Raw genomic sequence first — 21,129 nt, forward strand, 5'->3', positions numbered from 1 at the left:
CAGCATTAGGGGCAGAGATAGGCAGACCCTAGGAATTCTCTGGATTATCACAAAAGGTATGCTTCTGGTTCAGGGGAAACAGTGTCTCAAGGGAGTAAGTTATAGAAGACACCTGATGTGCTCTGTTGGCTTCTGGTAAGCACATTTGGATGCCCCCTCCCCACAGACAAAAACAGAAGGAGGCATGTTTTTGAAGTCCTTTTATTTTTTTTCAAAGGACCTTTTAAAAAATTTATAACTACAAAACAGACACCATACATTCTGCCATAAATAAAAACAAACAGTAAGGCAGGACTACATAAGCAAACTGAGAACAAATATTTTCAGAAAATGTGAAAATGTTTTACAATCATAAGCCATCCAGTTTTTAAAATAAAACCGTGGAAAACTCAGAAATCTTCAAGTGGCACATACAAGACACCCTTGAAAAGGAACAAGATGTGGCTTTGCCATTTGTACTGTTCTCATATATTCTTGCTTAGAGGATAGGTCTGCTCCATATTCAAAATCCACACAGGCTTGGTTGTTTATTTTTTTTCTCAACCATATGATAGAGGCACCAATGACAATACAACTTTGTTTTAAAAAACCTTGTAACAAAGTGTTGTCTCTTTTAAAACATATGACTTAAGAGGCAAAAAAGGAATCCTGGGTAAGAGTTTTTTTCCACTGAGAGGCAGGCAGGTTTTGAAGCTGTCTTATCGTATTCGTTTCTGCTGTCGTGCTCTGTAAATGTCATGAACAGGGGGCACCACAGCCCCCTTTTCTTCATCTTCATCTGAATCCTCGTTGGGCCTTTTGACAGCTTTGGTGAGTACAGCGCTACTTTCCACTGGGCCATTGCCTTCCACAGCCAGCTCCGGGGCTCCACCAGTGATGATCCTCACAGCTTCCTCAACAGCTATTGGGATGGGGCAGAAAGGACAGTGCAGGAGGCTACAGTGACTACTATAAAAGAGCGGGTGCTCTGCTCATCCCATAGCCTATCAGTAAGTGTGGAATAGTGTTACCACTACCAAGAAAACGATTAGACAGATCAGAGTGCATTATACATGCCAGGACTCTAATGGCATCTATCAGAATGTGCCCACTACAGGAGGCTCAGATCGTTCTAGGTGGCACTGCACCTCTGCAGACTGGACCGCTGTCTTTAGAGAACGCCCCTTCCTCTTTGGGAACAGCAGTGTGGCCTTCACACTGAGGAGGGAACTTCTGTTACTCACTGTTTGGTATCTTGCATCTTCGGAAAATTTCCATCAATTCATCCACTTGTACAAAAGGACCCTGTCATGACACGAACAAAATAAATCTCAGTTGCCTGACAAACTATTTTGCACTTCTCATTATATAAGTGAACATATGTGTGCACACATGCACACTTACTGTGCCCACAGAACCAGTGAGTACAGAACAAACCTGGAAGCAGATGGGAGGAGGGAGCAGTTTCATTAAGACAACAGCAGCAGGAGGCACTGGAAACACTCCACCAGGGACCGGGTGCAGGCCTGGAGCTGAGAGAGAGGGGAGGCATGAAGCAGGTGGGAGCAGTTTCTAGGTGAGATGCCCTGCACACTTCCTATGTTCCCGCTGACTTCTCAACACTTGAAAATGTGCTGTAGTGCTTGACCAGCGTGGCCAACTGAAATGGGCCAGGCAGGAGATGCAGTGTCACTTTAGTCACTGGGAAGCAACACGTGACTTCATGTAAAGCAAGCAAGGGCTGAACTAAAGGACATTTTGTCAACTATTTTTGAGTTACACAATGTTTAGCAACCCTGTTTAAAGTCAGGTATTCAATAGCACTGTTAACCAGAAGGGTCTTGTTCAAAGAGGCCCTAGAGGGGCTGCTAACCAGTCAATTGGCACAGTTTGTGATACTGCAGCGAGTTTCCAGTTGCTCAGGTAAGCTGCACACTGCAGCAGCTAGGAAAACTGCCACTAGGAATGGGCTACATGAATCTGTAGCACTTAGGGTTTTTTGTTTTTTACAGCATCCTTAGTTCATCCAATTCAAAGATTACTTGTCACTGTGGCCCTAAGTCTAATAATTAACTTTCAGTAGAAAAGGCCAGGTTACTTCCCTCCCACACCCTGCATTGAAATCAAACAATCTCAGTTCTGGGTCTTACGTGCTAAATGCCGTGGCTGAAATGGAATCATCTGCTGAGTGTCTGGCTTAGGGTACTCTGGTTTTCTATCCACTTCATCTTTCAGAACAGGCACTATGGAAGGAGCTACAACTGGGTCTGGAATTATAGCAGCTAGCTTAGCACGGGAGACGTCCTGAAAATGCAGAACAGAAGAATCCTAAACCCGAAAAGGGTCTTAGAGAGCATTGTGAAGTTCCAGTCTTGAGGGTACAGTAAGAACTGGGTTACAGGCATGGGAGGATGGAGAAGGGGAAGCAGGAAATCTCATGATAAAGACTGTTCAACACTCAACAAAGAAGTCATTGGCTTTGAAGGTTGTATCTTAAAATTTTTACCTTAACCCAACTAAAAGTCATTACACTGCCTCCCAGCAGGATCCTTGCAAGAAAAATACAAGACTGCAGGAACGGTTGTATAAGAGTAGACACCAAGGAAATAGCGGGGGTGATCTGGAGGAAAAGACTCAAGATTTAGACTTTTCTTTGAGACAGGGTCTCACTATGTATGTATGTTCTCTAACTCACTATGTAAAACTGGCCTCAGACTTACAGAGGTCCACTTCCTGTGCCCGAGTGCTGGGATTAAAGGCATGCGCCACCATGCCCAGCTAAATAGATCTTTGGTTTTTGATACCTCCCTTCCACTGGAACTGAACAGCATCTCAGGTAAAGTGAAGAGCCTGGGTTAAGTGAAATCTTGCTTCACAACAGCCAACATAAGGATTATCGGTACCTATACTGGCTAATAGCATTTTGTGAAAACAGTGAACTTCTTTATAATGGTACAGGAGAAAAGGAATGTATATTGAGCAGCTATTATTTGTCAGGCTTTTTTAGCCAGACTGTATTCACCCTTTGAAGCAATCAGTAACATTCCTGGCATGGACTGAAGCTCAAAAAGAGGATCACATAGCTAATATCATAGGAAGTGGAGAGAGGACTAGGAACCCATCCTCTGACCTCGGATCTTTCAGCACTAGCAGGACCCTCTCCAAGGTACGCCAAAGGAGCAGTGCAGTCACCTGTTAACAGGTCCTACCCATTCTGGTCCTTCAAATCTGGTCAGACATAGTTGGTGACACTGCTACCATGCGGGCAAATCTAAATGAGCACTCACATGAAACTGCTCGCTGTGGTGTACACCTTGCTATGCCACCAACTACCACAGAGCGAAGTACTCTAGTTCTCCCCAGGTACAAATAGAAATGGGAATACAGGCTGGAAAAGTCACTAAAAAGTAGTTCTCATTAGAAATGGCCACAATCCTCCTGCCCCACACACTATTTTTTCCTGAACTGGGTCTCACTATGCAGCTCTGGCAGGCTGACCTTGAACTTAGAGAAATAAGAGATACACCTGCCTGTGTCTCTGGAATGATGGGATTAAAGCCATTTGTCAATAATTTGTCATCTCAAAAAATGTTAAATTCTATTTGTAAGAGTGCAGCATGCACACAGGTGCACGTGTTTGTCAGAGCTTAGGTTGGTGGGTTCTAGGCATTGAACTCAAGTCACAGGCTTGGCAGCAAGCTCTATTACTCACTGAGCCATCTTGCTGGCTTTCTTTATTTTCATTAAACTCTTCTAGAAGGAAAAAAAAAAGGCCTTTTCTAATAATTGTTAAAAAAAAAAAAAGCCTTAAAATGCCTGCGGTTTTGCACTGAGCAGTAAAGTACAGTAGAAGCAAAAACTGTTCATTTCTCAACAGTAAAATTTAGATCATAATTATGGGGCTGGCACAGAACTGGAACATCTATCAAAGAAAAGGTATAAAGCTAAATTGTGTATAATTCTTCTCAAAGTTTTCAGTCTGGTTCAGACAGACAGTGAGACTAGGCCAAAACAGTGCAGTGAGGAAAAGACTGATGGCCAAGACCATCTGATTGCCAGTTGATTTAAAGGGCCAGCATAAGACACAGCTTCCCTGTGGGTTTCCATCTTATGCCAAGGGCAACAAAAGGATCAATGGTTTGGGGCACAAAGATTATTTCTGAGGCTGCAAGAACATTAGATTTCAGGGACTAAGTGACTTTTCTCTTGAGTCAGGCACCTACAGAGATAAGTACCACACTTAGAGAAGCCAGTTCCTCTATGGGTGGCTGTTGAGAGCTGCAGATCTCTCAAGGATCATGGCCTTAGCAAGCTGTGGCTTTGCTTTGTTTGAACAGCCTAGGCTGGCTTCACTTGCTAACCCCCTGCCTTCCCTGTCCCCAATCCAAGGCTTGCAGAGTGTGTGCACCACATCACCTACCTATGTCCCTTTTTGGTGTCTTGACAAAATATCCAACAGTAAATGCATTTAGTTGAAGCTCTATCAAAAATAGTCATCAGTTGATAAGATTTATTTAAAAAAAACCTAAGGGTCACTTTTCTCTATCATCCACAAGGCACTGACAGTTCCAGGTACACAGCGAAAGCATTTACTCTCTCCCTTCAAACATTTAATTTTAATTTTTGTTACTTTTGATAATCATCATCAACAAAATCAATGAATGTTTTCTGTCTTATTAGTAACATAATAAAGAATTGATCTTAGAATGAAAATTATCCATGAACTCTTAAAAAACCTTGGGGAAGTGGAGATAACAGGGTATCTTGGTGCCGAGTCCATACCTTATAGCCCAGTGCTTTGAGTTCACTTGCAGAACAAGGGTATAAATCCATAAACTTGTATCTGTCTACCAGCAAAGCTGTTTCTTTGCCTTCATACTCTTCTCTGAATGCTGTAAACCGTCGTTTTTCTACTTTGAGTATACTAGCTAAATCACCAATATTACTTTCAAAAGCTAGAAATCGAGCCCAGATTTCTCTGTAAGAAAGTAAATATAAACAGTACTTAGTCATAAAAATTGTTTTAAAATAAAGATTTCCAAATAACAGAAAAATAGGATAATATAACAAACACCTGTCTTCCATTAGGTTTAATAATTGTTAGTATTTCCCCCTATTTGTTTATTTTTATTTTTGCCTAAATATTTGAAAATCAAGTAAATACACAACACTTTACCCAAATATTTGGACATTCAAGCCCCCCCCAATCTCTCTCTCTTTCTCTCTCTCTCTCTCTCTCTCACACACACACACACACACACACACACACACACACACACACAAACACACTTTTCCTGTTTGAGGTAAGTAAGAGACATCAGAGAGGATAAACTGGTAGTGGAAAAGAAACTAAGAGTCCTATAATTTTTCCTGCATAATGTGGCTTCATCACTTTGTTTAGTGGAATGAATTATCTTGTAGAAGATGTTCTTCATTTAATGTATGATTAAAAATATATCCTAAAATCTTCTATGATTGATTCACTGCAGCTAAACTGTGTATATCACTGGTTTTGTCCTTTGTTTGGTTTGGTTTGGTTTTTTCCCAAGATAGGGAAGGCTTCTCTGTGTAGCCTTGGCTGTCCCTGGAACTCCCTCTGTAGACCAGGCTGGCCTAAAATTCAGAAATCTACCTGTCTTTGCCTTCAGAGTGCTGGAACTAAAAATATGAGCCACCACCACCTGGCTGTGCATATCACTGTTTTAATGTTCTTAGATTACTTAAATGTCACAGGCACCTAAAATAAGATGCCTATAGTGTCCAGGAACAGGATAGTACAGAACTCCCACACTGGTAGACATGTTTGTGATTCAGTGAGAAGGTTAAGGAAGTAAGGAGGAATTCACTACTGTTTAAGTGGCTAAGTTTGGAACTGAAGCCAAAATGCAAGGCCTTCCTATGTTGGCTGTGCCACTATACCACGTCATTTTCTTACAGGCACAGCCATAAGGTGAGGATGTAACATGGAAAACCACTTTTCAATACTAAAGAGCCTCTGCCTTTCACTAGAGAGATACATTTCAGAATGCCAATATATTAAGTTCTAGAAAGATTAAAGTGGAAAGATATAGTAAAATATTTAATAAATTACAAAGGTATCTCAAAATAATTTTCATCCTCTATGAAATAAAAATGTAAGTGTGAGCAAGTATGAAAATATTGCAGGTAGGTAAAATGAGACAGAAGAGAATTTCCTCCTGACACTCACACTCAAGTGCAGTCTCGCACATCAGAGGCCACACACTGCATGACTTACCCAGACTTCTCAGGAGGAAGGCTTCCAGATGTTAGAACTCTTTCAAACAAAACTCGAGTATTGTTATCCTCTAGAATATTTTAAAGAGATTAAATGTTAGTAAAGTTTCACAGGTCAGCAATCCTTTTTTATAGCAGCGTAAAACAAACCTGAGCTTTATCTTGGTTAATCCTCACAAAAATCCAGTGCAGAAAAGTAACTGTCACACTCATTCTTACAAGGACAGGGATGGACTTGCAGGTTCGCAAGCATACCCGGCAACACTAGCGAGCTCCCTATAAGGCTGCCTGAGGTGCCTAAAGTACCTCTCTACAGTCATCACCCACAACTGAGGGAACCTTGGTGGAGTGCTGGAAAAGAGAAGGCATATTCTCCTAGGGAGAGGAAAGTTGGAATCCACTGAGAATGGGCCAGCACTGCCAGGATGTAAGGGGAGGGAAGAAAAAGAGTTTCGGTGGGTTTGGAGAGCTTTTGCTGGCCCCGTAACAGAACTGATGGATCCCAGCCCTCTCAAGGCCTGACAGCCAGAGCACGTGAAGCTGACTCCAGCATGACTTAACACAAAAAGCACTCCCGACGCTGAGAACTGAGCCTCATTACAAACAGCCGACCCTCCACTCCTTTAGCCCTTCACTGTCACCTACACAACTCCTAAAAGAGAGGGAGGCTCCCCGAGTCACGGGGTACCATAATCATGTGACCACCCCACAGTGTTTAACCTTACAAAGCAAGTATCTTTGAGTTTGGTGGTTACTGACTTTCTTGTTTCTGTTTTTACAGAACTGTACACCATACGTCCCATCTACTGGGCAAAGCTTTGTTACCAAGCTACAGCGCTAGCCCTAGAGAGGTTTTAAATACTTGTTTACCCCTAGGAGACAAGACATGAGGTGCACAGAGTGGCCAGAGAGGAACAGACTACTGTCTCCTAACCGACTTTGCAGCTTCACCTACTGCTGGTAGCGCTTTCCTGATTCAAAACCACTCTGTAGAGTCACAATCTACCACTATTCAGGGAGTGTAAGTACACGGTTGATAGGACAGGGGATATAGCTCAGTTGATAGAATGCTTGCTGTAATATCTATTCTTGACTACATCTGGAGCTAACTAAAACCCAAGTGGCTGGGGATACCTCTGAGAATTTCTTTTATTCACATCTTTTGAGGTAGGAAGATCCATCTTTAATCTGGGCCACACCTTATGGTGGCAGCTTATAAAAGGACATGGAAGAAAGAAGCTTTCACTCTTTGCCAGCTTGTTCTCACTTTTACTGGATAGTTCATTCCTTCACTGGCATTAGAAGCTACTTTTTCAGGATTCTGGCATACACTGAAGACCAGCTGAGACATCTAGCATCATGAACTTAACAACTATTGGATTCTTGGACCTTCTTTTGGTAGCCAGCCATTGTTGGAGTAACTGGGCCACAGCCTGTAAATCATTCTCTCAACTACCCCCAAACACATACATATACATGTTTGTATATATACATCTCCTACTAACACACTTGCATAGCATGCAAGTTGGGCTCAGTGCCAGCACTGCATAAGTTGGGCATGGTAACCAACAGGTAGGCAGGTAGACTTCTGAGTTCAAAGCCAAACTGTTCTACATAGTGAAGATTAGGCCAGCCAGGGCTATATAGCAAGACCCTGTCTAAAAAGAAAAACACTGAATTTATGGATGATAGGTCACTATTTCCTGGGTGCCTATCAGTAGCTGGTTCTGCTGTCATGTTGGAATTACAACACTTTAAAGAAGAATATAAAGCCCCCCAAACCCCAAGTACATAATTTCAGATTGTTTAATATTAAGAAACCATGGCAGGGGTTGGAGAGATGGCTCAGGAGTTAAGAACACTGGGCTATTCTTCCAAATGACCTGGGTTTGGTTCCCAGCACCGGCCAGCAGTCTGTAACTCTAGCTGCAGAGGATCCAACACCCTCTTCTGACCTCCAAGGGCAATGAAAACATGGGAACACAGACATGACATGCAGGCAAAGGACCAATACACACAAAATAAACTAACTGAACCTTCACAACACACACACTGAACCAAGGCAGATTCTAGAATCAACTTACCATTGAGGTGAGAGAGATAGTCAATATAAGCCAAAACATATTCTGGAATGTCTCCATATTTCTTTAGTCCCAATTCAAAAATCTTAAAGGCAACAGATTTATCCTAGAAGTAAAGACAGTACTGGTTTCCATGAAATACCAAACAGTGTACTCAAAACAATACTAAAGCTAGAGAATCTAATAGGCATGGTGGTGCACACCTATAATCCCAGCGTAGGGATTGAGAGGCAGGAGGATTGGCACGGTGCAAGGTCATTTTAGTTTACATGGCAAGACACTTCCTCAAAACAAACAAACAAACAAACAAAAAACAATACCAAAGAAAAACTCCTACAATCTCTAAATACAAGAAAGCAAAGAAGAACTAAAATGGGAAATTAAACTCATGTCACATAAAAACCCTTGAGCTAAAAAAAAAAAAAGCCCATCACCACCATAAACAAAATAAAACAGCCAAGTAGCCAATGTTGGCATGCTGTCTAGGACATATACCAAGGCTGCCTGTGGAATTGTGCTGCCTGCAATCCCAGTACTGGGGATTACAGTGGAAGTTGGAGGACCAAGAGTTTGAGACCATGTATTTAGTGATATGCACCTCTAAACAAACAAACAAACAAAAAAGCCAACAAACAAACAACAACCAAGGGGTGAGCTGGGATGGGTCGGTCAGTGGTAAAATTTGTCACATATCAATCCCTGAGTTCAATTCCCAGCACTGGCTCCAACACCCCAAAAAAGTTCTAAGTAAAGAGCTTATCTAGGATGCAGGAGGCCCTGAGTTCAATCATCTCGGGTAGAAAGCCAATCAATTAAGAAAAAAGGAGGGGGCTGGAGAGATGGCTCAGAGGTTAAGGGCACTGGCTGCTCTTCCAGAGGTCCTGAGTTCAAATCCCAGCAACCACACGGTGGCTCACAACCATCTATAATGAGATCTGGTGCTATCTTCTGGCCTGCGGGCGTAAATGCAGAAAGAACACTGTATACATAATAAACAACAAATAACAAAGAAAAAAGGAGAAAGAGAGAAAAAATTAAATGTGGAGTTTAATAAGGCATAAATGAGCAAGCAACTGAGTTGAATAATATTCAATGTAATTTTATGCAAATAAGCTTAAGATCTTTTTTACAAAATGGAGCAATTAAGCTCAATTATTGGGCTGGCCTAGAACTCATTAAAATATGCCTATTTTCACTTATAGTTCTGGGGTTGGAGGTTTGCACCACCATGCCCAGCAGGACTACTTTTCTTTTCATGACTATATCTTAGATGAAGAAAATTTCAACATCACTATATAAGCATTTCAGTATTTACCTTACTACAGTAATACTCCATGAGTGCTGCAGTGACATAGACATGATGGCGGGTTCTGGCATCCTCTCTTGCTTTTTTAAATATCATTCTTCCAGATTTGATACCTTCTGCTCTCCTTGCAAATTTCATATATTGGATATATACCTACGAGAAAAGAAGTATTTGTGTTCTACAAATTAGGCAGAATATGGTTCTCACAGCATCTAGTACCAGGGCACTGGGTTCTGTGCTAATGTTTCTAGTGTAAGAAACTTCAGAGTAGAATTATAAGTAACTTTTCCTCAAGTGTTAGACACATGCTAATTTTTATTGAGACATAATTTACAAAACAGAAAATTATTCTAAAGTGTATAATGCAGTAATTTTTCTTTTCTTTTTAAAATTATCATCAGCATGTCATACAGTAATGACTACTAATCTTTGTTGCTGTTGTTTTTCAGGGCAAAGGTTTTTCTGAGTAGCCCTGCTGTCTTGGCTGCCCAGAGCCTATAACTCCCTCTGTAGATGAGGCTCACTATAGAGTCAAAGATAACCTTGAATTCCTGATCTTTCTATCTCCACTTCCCAAATACTGAGATTACAAGTGTGAGTCATCATGCCCAGCAGTGTTTTGTATATAAAAACAATGAATCTTACTGTATATGAATTAAATTTTTGTTGTATCAAGTTAGACTATGATGGTGGGAGAGCAAGACTTAGGTTACTCACCAAAGTGGGGTCAATATCCTCAATTGCCAGAAGTCTGTTATATATACTATGAACCTTCTCATACTTCATGCGACTCTAAAGTAACAGAGAAGTGAATATGAATAGATACTCACAAATGAGCAAATCTGAGCGTTAAGGAACCTAAAGATTGTACTTCTGTTCCCACAACACACACAATGGCACCTATATTGCATATAAACTTATATGAACTTGAGACTAGCAACTGTTTACTGTTATCATCTCTGGCAAAACAAAGAACCTACCAAAAAATTTAGTCCTGTAGTAAAATTATGAGCACTAGATATAATCCCAGTATTTGGCAGGCTCAGGAACACACACACACACACACACACAAACACACACACACACACACACACACACACACACACACACAAGCATAGTTCTAACCCTTCTGATTCTTCTTACCTCTTCATAATCTGCATACGCAAAATAAAGGAGCATGTTCTTCTTTAGTAAAGTGCTTATGGCTCTTTCGTATATATTAGCAGCTTCATCACTAAATAATTTGGCATTGTTCATATCCTAAGAGGAAAAAAAAGCACATCCTTAATAACTTTAATGTAGCTGAAAGAGTAAAACTGAGACAGTATCCACTTTAAGACTTATAAAAATCGGGGCTGGAGAAATGGCTTAGCAGTTAAGAGCACAGTGTTCTTCTGAGGTCTTGAGTTCAATTCCAAGTGACCACATGGTGGCTCACAACCATCTATAAAGTGATCTAATGCCCTCTTCTGGTGTGCAGTTCTATATGCAGATAGAGCACTCATATACATAAAATTAATAAATAAATATTTTTTAAAAAGGAATTATAAAAATCACCAAGGATTTCTTCCTGTTCTGGGCAGAGGACTTGAGCCCAGGAGGCTCTACCACTACCACCCAGCTATGCACTTCAGCCCCCATTACTTTAAATTATACAAGAACCATTTAAGGGCTTTTTTTTGGGGGGAGGGGGGACAGTTCAAGACAGGGTTTCTCTGTGTAGCCTTGGCTGTCTTGGACTCACTTTGTAGACCAGGCTGGCCTGAAGCTCACATTGATTTCCCTGCTTCTGCCTCTGCCTCCTGAGTCCTGGGATTAAAGGCCTATGCCACCACGCCCAGCAAGCCATCATATTTTAATTCTAAGGAACTCTAATTATGAGTGTTCCTAAAGCTCAAACTGACATGTTTAAATTTTTCTTTTTCTTTTTTGGTTTTTTTGAGACAGAGTTTCTCTGTGTAGCCCTGGCTATCCTGATATTTGTTCTGTAGGCTGGCCTTGAACTCACAGAGATCCACCTGCTTTGGTCTCCCAAGTGCTGGGATTACAGGCATGTGCCACCACCCAACAAGCTTACATTTGTCAACATACACTTCTTATATATAAACATTTAATAAAATTAGCATATAAAATAATGAGTTTTATTTTGACATTTTCATATATATGTATCACTGTACTTTCCTAAATTATACTCACTACTTTGTCTAGTCTGTCCTCCCCACCTCCCAAATAGCTCCCTTCTGCTAATTATGTATGTGTTTAAACCTAGACAATACTTACACTTTATTACTAAGATTGATTTTTTTTTTCAGTAAACCTTATTGCTATATCAAAATCACAAAAGAAAAAAAAAGAGGATGAGGAGGGATACGCACCCCCTTTTCTGCAAGCAGCTTACTCGATTGTTCCAAATACTGGGCAGCTTCATACCAAATATCAGGGTGATGGCCCAGCACAAGTAGGCACTGCTCATAAGCAAACATAACTAAGGAAAGACAAGCACAAAACATGTAAGATACATGGCACTAACAACACTATCATCACAAGCCCCGCAGCGAGATTATTAGACTCAAGCATAGTCTTTAACAATGAGTGATAATTAGTTCCAACATTCGAGAAGGATGTACACAGAGGAAGTCATTAAAAAAGCAAAGTCCTTTGACCACGATACACACATACACACATGCACAAACAAACATAGGAGGAAATTCTGAGTGATTTCACTGACTGGCATCTGGAGACCAAAGGGACAGAAGCTGGTCAGTGAGAAAGAAGTAAGCAGGACAGAGGTAAGGATGGGTACAAATTGGCAGAGGCTGCCAAGGATGTGGTAGAGTTCTTGTCTGGCATGTGTGTGGTTCTGGGTTTGATCCCCAGTGCCCCAAAATAGGTATAGCAAAGAAACAGTATTTATAAAGTCCTGCAAGTAAGTGGCCTGCAACATTGAAGAATTCGGTGAAATTCCAATCCATTGGTAACAGTAATTTGTACAAGAGTAACTCTTCTAGGCCAGGCAGCGGTAGTGCACACCTTTAATCCTAGCGCTCAGGAGGCCGAGGCAAATGGATCTCTGTGAGCTTGAGACCAGCCTGATCTACACAGCAAGTTCTAGGATAGCCAGGGTTACACAGACAAACCCTGTCTTAAAAGATCAAAAAAATAAAAATAAAAAACTAAAAAAGAAAGAAAAACAAGAACAAAAACCAAAAAGATGAAGTCTTCTGAAATTAAAAATTAACAACTGAAGACAGAAGGCATCTCTGTGATAGAGCATATGCTTAGCCGGCACAGATGCACAAGGTCTTGGGTTCAATCCCTGGCACCTCTCTATCTTCATGAGTGTATCTGTGAGTCTGGTTTCATATACATGTTAAATAAGAAAACTGAAATAAAGCACCCCCAAAAAATAAAAACTGAAAACCAACCAACCAACCAAACAAACCAACCAAAACACCAAAACAACCCCAGAAGATTAAAGTGTACCGCAGAATGAAAACTCAGTATTCTTCAGAAAAGACAACAGAATCCAGTCTTTTTTTTTTTTTTTTTTTTTTCTCCTTAAGACAGGGTTTCCCTGTGTAGCATTGACTGACCTAGACTTACTTTGTAGACCAGACTGGCCTCGAACTCACAGAGATCCACCTGCCTCGGTCTCCTGAGTGCTGAGGTTAAAGGTGTGCGTCACCATACCTGGCTTACAAAATGTTTTAAAGGTAAAAGTTTTGACTATTCATAAAGGTAACAAAACATGAAAATGTGAGCAACAGTCAAAAGTCAAAGGACCAACCTCATGATGCAATCGGTACCTGAGGACATTAGAGCTACTATAATAGTCATATTCAAGAATCTAAAGAAGACACATTATAGGGGTTGGAGAGATGGCTCAGGGGGAAGTGCATTTATTCTTGCAGACAACTTGAGTTCGATTCCCAACATGCACATGGCAGTTCATAACTACCTGTACCTCTAATTCCAGAGGATCCAATGACCTCTTCAGTCTCTTTGGGCATCTAGCATGTACACTGTGACATATGAGTCTCAATAGAGAAATTAAAATTATAAAAATCTGTGGAAATTCATAAAACTAAAAAGTAATGTAAAGCGAGTAATTTATATTCACTGCTGGATTAGCTTAGCAACAGATTGAACATTAAACAAGGGGTAAGTGAACATGAAGACAGATCTATTGACATGATTATTAGTGAAAAAACATAAGTGGAAAGAAAACAAAAAGATTTTGAAATAAAAAACCCAAAGTCTCATCTGGGCATGTAAGCACATTTCTGTGACCCCAGCATCCAGGAAGCTAAAATAGGAGCATCGTGAGCTGGAGGCCAGCCAAGGCAACAAAGTGAGCTCAAAGCCAACATAAGTTGTGGAACAAGAGCCGGGCATGCAGGGCAGGGCGGACTCTGAGGCAACCCCAGTCAAACATCAAGCAGTTCAGTGCCATGTAGCCAGGCCTTCAGGGACCTCTGTTACCTCTTTTTGTTATCAGGGTCTGGTCCTCTGTGCGGAGAGGGTTGCTCTTCTCCCACTGGATGTACTTCTTCCACATGTCGACTTGCTGAGCCTCTTGAGGAGTGTTCTGAGGAGGCACTGACGGAGCGTTGCGGTCCAAGCCTTTCATTACCGTCTCATACTCCTAAACAAACATTTACAAGGTTTTGATCAGCCTAGAACAACTCAGATATATAAGGAGAGATTTGTTAAGTCAGAAATATTTTGTTTAAAATGTTTACTCTCCTACCCCTAATATCACTTTGTTAATATGATTTTAGAATTCAAAGTTATCCTCAGACACATAGTGGGTTTGAGGCCAACCTGGGCTACATGAGACCTTGTCCTGAGAAAAAGAAGTCAAACAACATCCACAAACAACAAAGCAAAATTCAAGAGTAAGGAAAGACATAACAGAGTATTACCAAACAAAATCAGATCCCTAGGAGTGGTGAGCAGGTTATCCATGCCTTTGCAGGCAATGTAGAAGGGCCACTCTGCAGGATGTATGATGTAAAAGATAGCATGAGTGAAGATTTGGTAGCATTGTTATTGACAACTCTGGAGAAGCTAACAGCTTGTACAATTTGGCAATTTGTCCAGTGAACAGAAAGGTATGTACACAGCACAAAATCTGTCCCAGAGAGCTATGTTATTTTATGATGACAGTGACTACAAAGTAACACAATATTTAGATAAGCAAATATGAAGAAAGGTTATCAGGTACTTCAATAATTCTATGTAAAGCTGTTTTGAAAAATATTTTTAGCCAAGCATGGTGGCTCATGCCTATAACTCCAGCACTGGGTAAGCTGACACAGGAAGAGTTCCATGAATTCAAGCTGTAGCCTGGGCTACAAAGTATCAGGGCAGTCAACACTACATAGCAAGAGTCTACTTCAAAAACAAATAAAACACTTTCGGACTGGTGATGTGACTCAGTAGTAGAACATTTCCTAATGTGTGTGAATCCTTAAGTTGGATGATGCCCAGTAATGCATACACATAATTTCTTCCAAATCCAGCTTATATTTTTTACCATTTAATATAACTTAAACAATTAGTTAAATTTAACTATATCATTTTGCCAAGTATTTGATCCTAGCACTCAGAGGCAAATTGATCTCTATGAGTCTGGGACCAGGATAGCCACTGCTACATAGAAAGATCCTGTCTCCAAAAAAACAAAACAAAAATAAAAATCATCATTTCAGACAAATATCAACTAGCTACAATTAGTTGTCATTAATTAGGACTACAAATAATTGAAAATATCAAGAGTAATATTAGTTGGAAAGCTTTGCATATTATTTTAATGATTCAATAACATTAAATTAGGTAGCCTAGTAGAATTTCATACCTTTGCTACACGTCTAGCGTTCATGTAGTCTCTACTCCGATCTTCAATCATCTTTTTAGCTAAATGAATATTGATACCCTAAGGGAAAAATATTGCTATTAATTGCTTTTTCTTCTCTTTTTAATTTTTTTTTCATTTTTCTTTTCTTTTTTAATAAACTTCTGCAAACCAAACCCACAGCTTCTTGCATACTAGGCAACTAGACAAAAACTCTACCACTGAACTATATACCCAACTCAGGGAAAAATAAAGAACAACATTAAGTAGACTAGCAGGTAAGATGGCTTAGTATGTAAAGCACTTCCATATAAGCCTGATGACTTGAGTGCCATCCCTAGAACCCAGGTCATGGTGAGAGAAGTGACCCACAAAGCTGTCCTGTGACCTCTACACAGGCATCATGGCACACATGCTGCTTCGCTCCTACAACAATATCTAATTTGTCTGTTGTGAGTAGGCTATAAAATCCTATTCTTAGGAAATCTTTTTACTTATTTATTTTGTGTGGCTGGATGGATGGGTGCACATGCATGGAGGTCAGAGGACAACTTGCTGCAGTGGGCTTTCTCCTTTTACAATGTGGTTCTGAGTATTGAATTCAGGCCATCAGGCATGGCAGCAAGTACCTTTACCTGTTGAGCCATTTTACTGGCCAAGAGTTTGTTTGTTTTATTTTCTTTCTTCTTTTCTTCTTCTCCTAATGTGTATTGTTATTTTGCCTGAGTTATGCCTGTGCACTAGTGCATAGTTGGGATCCATGGAGGCCACAAGAAAGAGCTGGATTCTCTAGAACTGGAGTTATACATTGCTGTGAACCACAATGTGGGTGCTGTGAACTGAACCTGGATCCTCTGGAAGAACATCCAGTGCTCTCAACTGCTGAAGCTGTTCTACCTCTCAACCCAAAAATTTTAATGGACATGAAATCATGAGATTCTATCTTATCCAGTCAAAGCAGTCATTAAGCAAACAAATAATGCTGGCAAGGATGTGGGCAAAAGGAACACTTATACACTACTGGTGGGAATGGAAATTAATTCAAAAGTCAATAGACATTTCTTTAAAAAGCTACAAATAGGGGCTGGAGAGGAGGGTCAGTGGTTGAGAGCACTGGCTGTTCTTCCAGCGGTCCTGAGTTCAAATCCCAGCAACCATGTGGTGGCTCATCTGTAGTGGAATCTGATTCCCTCTTCTGGTGTGCATGAAAACAGAGCACTCTCATACATAAAGTAAATCTTAAAAAAAAAAGAAAAAAAAAAAGCAGCGGGCATGGTGGCACATGCCTTTAATCCCAGCACTCGGGAGGCAGAGGTAGGTGGATCGCTGTGAGTTAGAGTCCAGGACAGCCAAGGATACAGAGAGAAACCCTGTATCGAAGAAGAAAAAGAAAAAAGAAAAAAAGCTACAACCAGACTTACTATATAAAAGACTTGAAGCCAACATATCACAGAGATACTTGCACATTAATGTTTACTGTAGTATATTAAAAATTTTAAACTCCATAAATTCTTTTATTGGAATCAGTATAAAACAATGTATCTAAGAATATATAGTTCCATGGTAGGGTATTTTTCTTATTTGCATAAAGCTCAGGGATTAGTCCATGGTGCAGCAAAACATAAGCCAGTAGCAGTGGCAGACAGTGTAATTCAGACACCTAACACTAGAGGGCTAGATTCCCTAAGTTTATAGAAGATAACAATTAGAATGGCCACTTTGTAATAAACTGGCTTAATTTACCTCTTCATACTTGTTGTAGTCTCTCCAGAGTTGTTCGATATTAATCATTGGGTTAACACAGCCTCGCTGATAAACTCTTCGGACAGCAGTTATTCTCTGATTTTCTGCATAAGACCCTACAGCTTCCCTGAAGTTGGATAAGAAATATTAATTGTATTATAGCTAAATCAATTTGTTTGTATATTTTGTTTGTATATTAAAAATTAAGGCAATACTTACACGCCTTTTAAGAAATTGATGTAATCCACCCAAATCTAAGAAATAAAACAAAATGTTAGTATCCTTCTTGATATTTTCTAGGTGTATACCTAGAGTCTCAGGCATGCAGGGTAAGTACTTTACCACTGAGCTGTATTCCCAGCCCTTGTGTATATTAAGAATTTGAACTCTACCTGATAGGACATTATTTCCATTCCAATTTTATCCAGTGCAAAATCGTAAGCTTGAGCCATTTTTTCTCTGAAATGAATATGAAAGACAGTTTTAAAATTTGTTACCATCTGGGTAAGGTAGCTCACACCTGTTATCCCAAGAAGCTGTTGACTCAGGAAGCCGAGTCAGGAGCACTAGCCTGAGGCAGAAGACATTCCCAGCTGCATGGTGAGTTCAAGGTCAGCCTGGGGTATGTAGTGTACCCCACACTACTCTGAGCTATACAGAGAGACCCTGTCTGAAAAACAAAAAAAAAAAAAAAAAAAAAAACCAAGATCCAAACCTAAAGCTGTTATAAACACATCAGGGGACATCCAAGTCAGAGTCAGTGAAGACAGGCAGTTGTAAGTCATGGTAGGGAGTTAACTATCAAGCGGTGCCTTGGGCATCTTGAGCGGCACACTGCGCCCTATCACTTGCCAAGCATGGTGTGGTGTGCTGAACACAAGCTTGTCAAAAAGTGCTCTGGTGTTGCAAATACACAGTGCTTCACTATAGGAAAATGTGAATGAGTCAGCTCTCCAGTGGAAGATAATTTCCCGATTTCTTGGAGAATTCTGACTTTTCAAATACTTAGGGTTTCTTCTCACCTGTAGCTCAGAGACTAGAGATGGTGTGAGTCATGTAGAAATGGCTGTGTGTTACAGACAATACGCACTGCTCCCTGCCACTGCCTGCAGGGTTTTTCTGTGTAGCCTGCCTGTCTGTAGAGCAGACTGGCCTCAAACTCAGAGGTCTACCTGCCTCTGCCTCCTCAGCATGGGATTAAAGGCGTGTATCACAACACTCAGCTCAACCTACATTCTTTTTTTTTTTTTGGTTTTTCGAAACAGGGTCTCTCTGTGTTAGCCTTGGCTGTCCTGGACTCACTTTGTACACCAGGCTGGCCTCAAACTCACAGCAATCCACCTGCCTCTGCCTCCTGAGTGCTGGGATTAAAGGTGTGTGTCACCACGCCTGGCTTTTCAACGTACATTCTCTTTTTATTTTTTTCCCCTGAGAGAGGGTTTCTCTGTGTAGCCTTAGCTGTCCTGGACTCACTTTGTAGACCAGGCTGGCCTCGAACTCACAGCGATTCGCCTGCCTCTGCCTCCCAAGTGCTGCGATTAAAGGCGTGTGCCACCACCACCTGGCTCAATGTACATTCTTTTTTTTTTTTTTGAGACAGGGTTTCTCTGTGTAGCCTTGGCTGTCCTGGACTCACTTTGTAGACCAGGCTGGCCTCGAACTCACAGCAATCCACCTGCCTCTGCCTCCTGAGTGCTGGGATTAAAGGCGTGCACCACCACGCCCGGCCTTCAATGTACACTCTTAAGACCACGGTTTCACTTACTTGTAACTTGGCAGTTTACCCTTGGTTTCTCTGACGTATGAAAGATAACACTTCCATAAATCAATGTGCAAAACCTTCATAAGGCATCTTTGAAATAGCTTTAAATATAAGAAAGCAGTATCAACATCCAGTTAAATATATTTCATATTTGCATGAGTGAAATAGCATATTAAAAATAAAGTCAGGTCTTTCCAGGAATTAATTTTCTTATAAATAAAAGGCAAATAAAAGGGACGGAGAGATGACTGTGGTTAGGAGCACTGGCTGAGGGCCCCGGTCTGATTGCTACCAGCCATGTGGCAGCTCACAACTATCCATAACTCTAGTTCCAGTTCCAGCAGTTCAGACCTCTCATTCCATGGCACCAGGCATGTATGTGGTGCACAGATACATACACACAATCAAAGTAAAAAATTCCTTACACATTTTTAAAAGGGCAAATAATAATCTTCCTTTCATTGTAGACAATTAAAATCCTACTCCTCCGTTTGTCAATTTTCTCTCTCCAGAGCCATAAAGTAAATGCATAAGTAAATAAAGACAATTATTTTTCTTTTCTAACATTTTCCTTAGTTTAAATTAGCATATGAAATAAATTTCAGTGCAGCATTTTTATATTTTGCTCTTATTGACCCTTGTCCCTCACTCACTCTCCTCCACCCATACTCCTCTGTGGTTCCCTTTCTCTCAATAGCCCCTCTCCTCTCCTCTCTCTCCATTTCTAATGTACACACACACACACACACACACCTACAATCCCCATGAGAAAAATACAAGGATCTGTCTGAGTCTGGTTTGTTTTGCTTAACATAGGATATCTAGCTTCATCCATTCTCCTGCAAAGGTAATGATTCCACTATGCCTATGTACTGTATTTTCTTTAATTCATCTGTTCATAGGCTGGTTCTATTTCTTCTGTTATGAGCTGAACAGCAATAAACAGGGATGTGCAAATACCTCTATGGTAGGACTTAGAGTCCTTTGAGTCTTCCCAAGGGTGATACAGCTGGGTTATACAATAGCTACTTCTTTTTGAGACAGGGTCACACTACGTATCTCTGGCTATCCAGGAACTCTCTATGTAGAACAGGTTAGCCCCAAACTCAGAGATCTATGTATCTCTGCCCCCCTAGTGCTGGGATGAAAAGTGTACTCTACCACACCTTGCTGTTTCTAAGGCTCCTGTCTCCACCTCACAACGGCTGGGATTATAGGTGCACATTGCAATGTCTGGTTTTTAATGCAGTGCTAGGGACTGAAGGCAGAACTTCATGTGGGCTAGGTTGCTAGATAAGCACTCTTGCAGCTGAGCAGCAGCCCAGGCTCTTCCTTCTCACTTTATTTTTTTATTTTTTAAAATACATTTATTTATGACCTACAGTGCTCTGCCTGCACGTGCGCTTGCACACCAGAAGAGGGCACCAGATCTCATTATAGATGGCTGTGAGCCACCATGTAGTTTCTGGGAATTGAACTCAGGACCTCTGGAAGAGTAGACAGTGCTCTTAACCACTGAGCCATCTCTCCAGCCCCCTTCTCACTTTCTGACACACCTCAATACTGATTTCCGGAGGGCTGCATGACTTTACACCCCACTAGTAATGTCTAAGTACTTCCCTTTCCACACTCTCAACAGGACTCATTGACATCTTTTTTTTAGTGTTACCATTTTGACTGGAATTATTTGAATTTCAAAATAGGTTTAATTTATATTTCCTGAAAGCTAAGGGATTTTTAAAGCTTTTTGTTTTTGTTGTTGTTGTTGTTTTCGAGACAGAGTTTCTCTGTGTAACCCTTAGCTGTCCTGGACTCGCTGTGTAGACCAGGCTAGCCTTGAATTCACAGCAATTTGCCTGCCTCTGCCTCTCCAGTGCTGGGATTAAAGGCATGCACCACCACCACCTGGCGGGACCTTTACATTTTAAAAAATATTTATTTATTTATTTATTATGTATATAGTGCTCTTCCTGCATGTATGCTTGAAGAGAATATTAGATCACATTATAGATGGCTGTGAGGCACCATGTGGTTGCTGGGAATTGAATTCAGGACCTCTGGAAGAACAGATAGTGCTTTTAACCTCTGAGCCATCTCTCCAGGCCAGGGACTTTTAAATTTTTAAGAAAGCGAAATACTGACAGGT

General features: G+C 40.8%; 1 protein-coding gene across 3 annotated transcripts in view; it reads right to left on the reverse strand.

Annotated features, from left to right (window-relative positions):
• Positions 1 to 185: 185 nt before the first annotated feature.
• CSTF3 (cleavage stimulation factor subunit 3) overlaps positions 186 to 21,129 on the reverse strand; it is a 73,327-nt gene continuing 52,383 nt past the window's right edge. For all 3 annotated transcript variants that reach the window (XM_084776516.1, XM_084776517.1, XM_084776515.1), the window contains 17 exons: positions 18,987 to 19,084; positions 17,614 to 17,680; positions 17,441 to 17,475; positions 17,222 to 17,348; positions 15,482 to 15,559; positions 14,104 to 14,266; positions 11,997 to 12,106; positions 10,765 to 10,881; positions 10,339 to 10,413; positions 9,631 to 9,774; positions 8,319 to 8,421; positions 6,236 to 6,305; positions 4,762 to 4,957; positions 2,130 to 2,283; positions 1,417 to 1,511; positions 1,224 to 1,284; positions 186 to 901 (listed from right to left, as the gene is read on the reverse strand). In XM_084776516.1, coding sequence (XP_084632642.1) covers positions 699 to 901; positions 1,224 to 1,284; positions 1,417 to 1,511; positions 2,130 to 2,283; positions 4,762 to 4,957; positions 6,236 to 6,305; positions 8,319 to 8,421; positions 9,631 to 9,774; positions 10,339 to 10,413; positions 10,765 to 10,881; positions 11,997 to 12,106; positions 14,104 to 14,266; positions 15,482 to 15,559; positions 17,222 to 17,348; positions 17,441 to 17,475; positions 17,614 to 17,680; positions 18,987 to 19,084 — 1,896 coding nt within the window. In that variant the 3' untranslated portion in view covers positions 186 to 698. The remainder of the gene's footprint in view (positions 902 to 1,223; positions 1,285 to 1,416; positions 1,512 to 2,129; positions 2,284 to 4,761; positions 4,958 to 6,235; positions 6,306 to 8,318; positions 8,422 to 9,630; positions 9,775 to 10,338; positions 10,414 to 10,764; positions 10,882 to 11,996; positions 12,107 to 14,103; positions 14,267 to 15,481; positions 15,560 to 17,221; positions 17,349 to 17,440; positions 17,476 to 17,613; positions 17,681 to 18,986; positions 19,085 to 21,129) is intronic.

The sequence above is a fragment of the Acomys minous genome (genome assembly GCF_964271855.1).
Source record: "Acomys minous genome assembly, chromosome: 3".
NCBI classification, from domain to species: Eukaryota; Metazoa; Chordata; class Mammalia; order Rodentia; family Muridae; genus Acomys; species Acomys minous.